This window comes from Monocercomonoides exilis (genome assembly GCF_001643675.1).
Source record: "Monocercomonoides exilis strain PA203 chromosome Unknown scaffold30-1206723, whole genome shotgun sequence".
In the NCBI taxonomy this organism is placed as follows: domain Eukaryota; phylum Preaxostyla; order Oxymonadida; family Polymastigidae; genus Monocercomonoides; species Monocercomonoides exilis.
The window spans coordinates 649,960-656,726 of NW_027150575.1; the positions used below are offsets into that span (position 1 = coordinate 649,960).

The 6,767-nt window shown below is 35.8% G+C and overlaps 3 protein-coding genes across 3 annotated transcripts; 1 reads left to right on the forward strand and 2 right to left on the reverse strand.

Moving 5' to 3' along the window:
• Positions 1–1,925: 1,925 nt before the first annotated feature.
• MONOS_11600 (uncharacterized protein) lies at positions 1,926–2,239 on the forward strand (the record flags this gene model as incomplete). The annotated part of the gene is made up of 2 exons (XM_067864146.1): positions 1,926–2,034; positions 2,088–2,239. The coding sequence occupies 2 exons, from the start codon at positions 1,926–1,928 to the stop codon at positions 2,237–2,239; spliced, it is 261 nt and encodes an 86-aa protein (XP_067725149.1).
• Positions 2,240–4,073: 1,834 nt separating this feature from the next.
• On the reverse strand, positions 4,074–4,724 carry MONOS_11599 (uncharacterized protein; the record flags this gene model as incomplete). Its single annotated transcript, XM_067864143.1, has 1 exon — positions 4,074–4,724. The coding sequence occupies one exon, from the start codon at positions 4,722–4,724 to the stop codon at positions 4,074–4,076; it is 651 nt and encodes a 216-aa protein (XP_067725150.1).
• A 141-nt stretch (positions 4,725–4,865) lies between these two features.
• On the reverse strand, positions 4,866–6,767 carry MONOS_11598 (uncharacterized protein; the record flags this gene model as incomplete). The annotated part of the gene is made up of 2 exons (XM_067864142.1): positions 4,866–5,280; positions 5,524–6,767. The coding sequence occupies 2 exons, from the start codon at positions 6,765–6,767 to the stop codon at positions 4,866–4,868; spliced, it is 1,659 nt and encodes a 552-aa protein (XP_067725151.1).

The window sequence follows — 6,767 nt, forward strand, 5'->3', positions numbered from 1 at the left end:
AATTAAATTCTCTGTCTAACATTGTTTCTATTCCTCCATGCATTTCTTCCATTTGCTGTCTGCGCATCTCCATTGCATCTTTCAAGCTCAGAAAACATTTCTGAATAAAATCAATAAGATATTATCACAATCATTAAAAATTCAGCATTAACATAAAACGCAAACTCAAAAACGAATTTTCAATATACTTCTCCTTTATTTTTTTGCTTATATTGCAGTTGGAAAGTTTCACACTCCAACAATTCAAACAAAATAAACACATGTTAATAAAGAAGAAAGAAATTGAAGTTATATGTAAATAAGTGTGAAAAAATTTGAATTCTTCCAAGATTAAACTGATTTATTCAATAAATAAGCCATTTTGAAGATAATTTTTGAATAAAAAATGAATAATTTTGAAATGGGATATCTTGATCATTCACAAAAAATTCAAAAAAGATATTATTATATATGTTCATGTATTTATTTATAATATTTTTTTGTTGTTCTTTTCTTAGATAAATTGGTTTATTATTAATATTATAATGTGGAAAATTGGTGATGGACGTTACGAACTTTTTTCTTCACGTCACCCAGGGTAAGTTTTGTTCAAATTGATTTGTTTATAAAAATCTTTCTGTTCAAAGCAAGTGTGTTGAAGATATTTGAAATTCTTATTTGTTTGTATTTTATTTTATTTTATTTTATTTTATTTTTATTTTTTTGGTATGAAAATACGTGAAAATGAACTTGTAATATTTCGTTCTTCTTTTGGGTTTTCTCTCGAATCAAGATATTAGGTTTTGGGTTTTTGTTAAATTTTTGTTCATTTTTTATAAATAGGGTTAGGGTTTTTTTCAAAAAATCACTTTTTCACACATCAATGGCTTTTATTTAAATGATTGTGCAAAATGATCAGAAAAAATAATAAATATTTGAATGAATTGATAACTTTTTCTATTTCTTCACTATATAAAAGAACAATAAAGGAAAGAATATCATAAAAATTTATCTTGAATTTATTATATATATCGATTTTAATTTTAATTTAATAATAATAGTACGTTCATAACCATAATATATTCGAAATTTTGATATTTCCCAGAAAAAAAATATTTTTTTAAAATGGAAAATTCACTTTTAGCATGTTTTTTATTTGATATCAAATCATTTTATCACAAAAAATCCAAAAAATTTAATTAATCCAAAAAAAGAATTTCTGAATGTTACTTGAAGTTGTGACTCATCTTCGACTTTTTTTGATGCTTTTTTTCGCTTTTTCGATTTGTGTGAGAGCTCAAAAACAAAAACAAAATAAATAAACAGCTTTATTTTTTTTTTTATAAATTTTCAGCATTTTGAAGAGAATATGGCACTTATTCTCCACCTTGCCAAATAATTGATAAACATGAGATCATATGTTTAAAGCACATTTGAAAAGATAATTCAATCGTTAATTAGTGGAAAAGTCAGATTTTATAGAAAAAAAATTGATCAACCCATGAAAAATTCAAAATATTTGTGCACAAAATTGAAAGATTAAGTATTGATGAGTATATATATTTTCCAAAAAACATTAACGAATGTCAAATATTAAATCATTTGATGGAGGAAAAACAGAATTCACAAAGATTTTTTGCGATAATGGGAAAACCATGCAATAGCTTCACGACAATGTGATTAACACTGTCAGATGATGCCCAATTGCAACTTGTCGTTCATTAATGATTTTGATTAGAGGAAGCGAAGGAAAATGGTTCTTCAGATTCAGCAAATTCCGAAAAGAAGTCTCTAATAGAACAGGAACTCCGTTTTCAAAATCTAGGCTTTCAATTTCAAATCTTATTCTGATCCTTTTCTTCTAAAACAATCATCTCAACTCAAAACAAACATCATCTCTAACCAAATGATAAAGACATAGTGTTTCTTATTATTATTGCATTTGCATGAGAACATGTGCTCAGATGATTGGTGGAATTCAAACTCCCATAGGAGGTCCTGGCCGCATTGTGGAAATTGACGAAGCTGTTTGGAGAAGGCGAAAATACAAGAGAGGTACTGATTCAATATCTATTGAAACTTAATTATCAATTGAACTTTTTTGTTAGGTCGTACAAAGAAACAAATTTGGATTTTCGGAGCTCAGGATCGTGGAGGAAAAGCATTTGTTTACCCTGTGGCAAAGCGATCTGCTTTAGTATTAATTCCGTTAATAAAAAAATATATTCGTCCTGGAACAGAAATTCACTCTGATCAATAGAAAGTGTATTTTTCTTTTGGTGAGAATGGATTCACACACAAGACTGTCAATCATTCCGAGCATTTTGTAGGTTTTTTTTCCACTTTTTTTATTGTCTTTTTTCATGAAATGTTATTTTGTACTTATTCAGATCCAATTACCTGTGCTTGCACAAATAATATCGAATCGTTGTGAGCTGCGTTACGTAAGTTCATGCCTTCACATGGAGTGAGACCGAATAGAATGCAAGAATATGTATATTCATTTTTCTTTTTCAGAAATAGAAAAGTTTTTTTTTAATTTTTTTGTTGAATGTGATGAAATACAGTGATGAAGAATACAAAGCTCTTGAGGATGAAGCTTTTGTGTGAAAAGGAGATTAGGAAGAGGTTGGAGCAGAAATGCTTCGCGAAGAAGAATCTTCAGAATCAGATAATGAACTTGAAACAGAAACATCATTCGATTGGGCTGGGGATGGAGCTGATGCATCTAAATGGGAGGCTAATAAATAAATCCCGATTTTTCCACAAATCATTCTTTTGAAATTTTATAAACAACATGCTCTCTTTGATTATTTTTTTGTATTATAAAGATTTGCGAGGTGGTTTTTAGTTCAATTTGCCTTCTGTTGAAAGAAATTGGGGCAAGTTCCAAGAATATGGACCAGCAATTAAAAGTTCTTTTCATAAATAATACAAAAGAATATGTTATATAAATGAATAATAAATTAGTTTTATTTGTCGATAATGCAATGAAAATAACTTTTAATTTTTTCATTCGATCTATCCCATAAATATTTATATAAATTTCCTATTTTTATTTCGTCTCATCAATGAAGGCTTGGAGCTTATTCCTCTCGTTACAAGGAATTCTACAGATTAATTTTATATTTAATTGCTTTTAGCTTTTTCTTGAATTTTCAAATCACCATTTTTGACAGTTCTTATTCAAAACAAATAAAATCGTTATGTTTTTACTCAATTTAGAAAAAAATTTTTTTATCAAAAATAAGAACATGAATTTCATTGAATGAAAGCTTACTTTTATAAAACTGATGTTGTGCAATATTTGATCTATTGATAAAATTTTCAAACTGAATTTAATCAAGAACTTTTATGGAAGAAATCCAGAAAAATGAAACGATAATGTATCTGCTCCTTCATGCGATGTTAAAAAAGTTTTATTTGTTCTTGATAATGAATTTGACAACTTAGAGGTTACAGCTGACACAACAAATAAAGATAACTCTTTGAAGATCACTCCAATCAATGCTACAGTGGAGTTTGAGAAAATCTCAATTAATGATTTACCTGCTTTTAACTTTTTTTAAAGACAACGAAGAATACAAAGATGAAGGAGATTCAGATGAAGTCTAAGCAAAAGAAATCCAAACAAATCACTTTTCACCAAACGCTTCTGCTGATGGTTGTTTCCTTGATTCCTGCAAGGAGATTGTTGAGAAATAAACATTGCTCAAACACAAACAATGACTCTCAACACAAATTACAGTATTTGCCAGCTGCTCCGGCTCTTCTGACGTGATTGTGCAGTCACTGAGCGTAAGATTTCCGTTCCTCACTCCAAAGACAGAGCGATGTGGTGAAACGAAGCTGGGGCCGAACACGATGCCCATCTCCAAAATGCTGCACTCCTCAGACGAAGACACCACACAATGGGCGCTTCCATCGGTCTGAGCGATTTCGGAGTTGAACTCAAAAACAGCTGGGCTGCCTCCGACTGCCTGAACTGTCGCTGATGAAATGGCTGTCTCTGCTGAAACAGCTGCCTTCTTCACCACCAGCACGTTCTGGTACAGCTCGTCGTTCAGATGCAGCACAGCCATGCTCAGCGTCTCTCACGGGTCTTCCCTTCGCCCACAGTCCTTCTCGTTCTTCCCGTTTTCTACTGACACAAATATCTTCTCTGACTTGTAGAACACAATAAATGGCACAAAATCAATTGGCTCGTCGTGAACCTTGTCCACCCCGTAGATGACATTTTCTCTGTCGAAGGCCAACTCGCTGAAGTCCATCACAAACAGCGCCTCGTTGATCTGCTCAGCAATCGATCGGCATACAATGAAAAGATCCTTCGCCACACTCGCTCTGTTCAAAGAAAACCGAATCAGCAGAAATTTGATTGGCAGCGCCTTCGCTTTCTCCGAAGACTGTGCATCTGAATCTTCTGAATCGTCCAGGCAGTTTAATGCAATTGCGCCTCCTCTGCCTTTACTCGTTGAGCACGCACATGTAACAAAAGATGACAGATTCGCCAGCACACTGCCTTCATTTGCCCAGCTGCCGGCCAACCCACCCGCCTTCTCCTTCATCCACACACAAAACGCCCCTCCCAGCCGAGACTCGCTGTTGCAGTCGCTGAATGTCGAGTTGTCCATCATCAGCTGTACAGACAGCGCGCTCTCATAAGAAATGATCGACGCCTTCGCATTTGTGCTGCAAATGAGATGCCACTGAAGATTCTCCAGTCTGATTTCGCTTGCTATCATTTCTTTGTCATTCCCTGATAAACTAGATTCCTCATTACCCTTCTCTTCTGCATCGCCCACAGAAATAAACGATCCATCTGCAAAATTCAGAACATCAACAGAAAACGCACTCGCCACAAAATGTGCAACCGGCGCAGCAAGTTAAATGGCTGATGTCGCAAAGGAGAGCTCGGCCATTTTGGACTCTTCAATCGAAAGTGTCCCAGACGAAACATGGAATAGCACAAAGGCAATGCCTTCTTCTGCTGTCTGCATCGCAAAGGAGCATTTGTTAAGTGTGGCTGTTCCTGTCTCAGTGAAAAGAAGTTCCTTTTGCGATGTTTCGAAAGACGAAGGCAGGCAGAAGTTGATGGAGGTGAATGTGAGCACAAGCTTGTTTGTAAGCACAGCCTCAGAAGGCTCAGAAAGAGATTGAATAGCTTTTCCCACATTGATTGTGCATTCATCTGAGGAAGGCTCATCAGAGGAAGAGGAAGAAGAAGAATAACCAGGAGAAGAAGGAACAGCTGGACTTATTGAGCTGTTTGAAAGGTCCCACTCGTCTGAAATGGAAGCACTTGTGTTGATTTTAATTTCTCTGAACTGAATTCCTTTTCAAAAATGCCTCATCCCTTCCCAAAACGACTGACTAGGCTCCTTTTCTGATCCGCACCTGTGGATGTCTCTTCCACTCAACGACACAACAACAGAATTGTTTGTGTGATCAAACAGCAGCTTGTCCAAAGTTATGCCTTCTGAAAAGTTCACTCCATCTGTTCAAAAGAAAGCTGTTGTGTTCTTCCATTCGGTCCAATCAAACATCAACCTTTCAATGACATCTGCAGAATTCAAATCAGAGCTCAATATAAACATGTTTCTTCCAACATATGCTTCATTCTCAGAAAACACCAAATCAGACAAAGAAAATCCATCGATCGAGTTGCAGCAGCTCAGATACAAAAACCCTCCTTTTCCGACAAAAGTCGAGCAAATGCAATGGCTAACAGAACTTAACTGCTCGGAATTTTCTCCCTTCAGACAGAAGCTTCCTTCTCTTCCAAGTTCAATTCTCATTCCTCTGCCTTCCACACTCAACGCAGATGTCAAATCATCCAAAGAGCAGTTCACAATTGACAGATGCGTCTCAAGCTGAACAGATCCAAACGAAGGCTGCTCGTCATACTCACTCACATGAAGAGATTTGAATTCACAGTTCTTGAAGCTTATTTCAGTTGGCTGAGATTCTTGATTGGCTGAAGAGGAATAATCATCTTTCTCTTCTGTTGTTGAAGGAATCAGATCGAAAAGTGAACAAGATGAAAATGACAAATGCGTAAAGCTAACTCCCTCGAATGAAGCTTGGGCTGCTTGTGAAATCACAAAAGGCGTAACAGAAAACTCTGCTTTATCTGCATGGCATTGAGAAAGCTGCACAGCTCCACCCAAAACGCTGATCAAATGCACGCAACTTGAAACATCTTTCGATTCTGAAGAAGTGAGAATGAAAGAGCACAATGAAAATTGGATGTTTCCTGCTTCTGTCGAAGAGGAAAACAACGAAGCACCTTCGGGTGTCTCAACAGCAAAAACAGAAGGAATATGAAAATCGATCGAAGAAAACGAAAGAGCAGCTGTTGATGAAACAACACTCCCAGATGCAAAAGGAACATTGGTGCTGATGTTAATCCCGCTGTGTTCTTTGCCAAATGACACAACATTGACTGAGTTGAGTGAAATGTCATTTTCGATCGAGCCATTCGATTTTACAGTGATCACACGAAGTGGCTCATCTGCACTGCTCTCTGCAAGTCGATTGACAGAATAGTCAAGCGATTGGCAAGGAACATATATGTTCCCACAAAACACCTCGTTCTGCCCTGCTGGCGCCTCAACCAGAACAGATGCATTCACAAAACCTTCCACAAAAATCATCAGATCAACTGCCTCGTTAAAATAACTCCTGTCAAATCCAACCAGCGCATTCGTTTTGTCCTCAAATTGCGTTGCAAATGCAAACAACTCAGAATTCACTCCCTTCCTCAGATCATTCGCCACAATGAACAT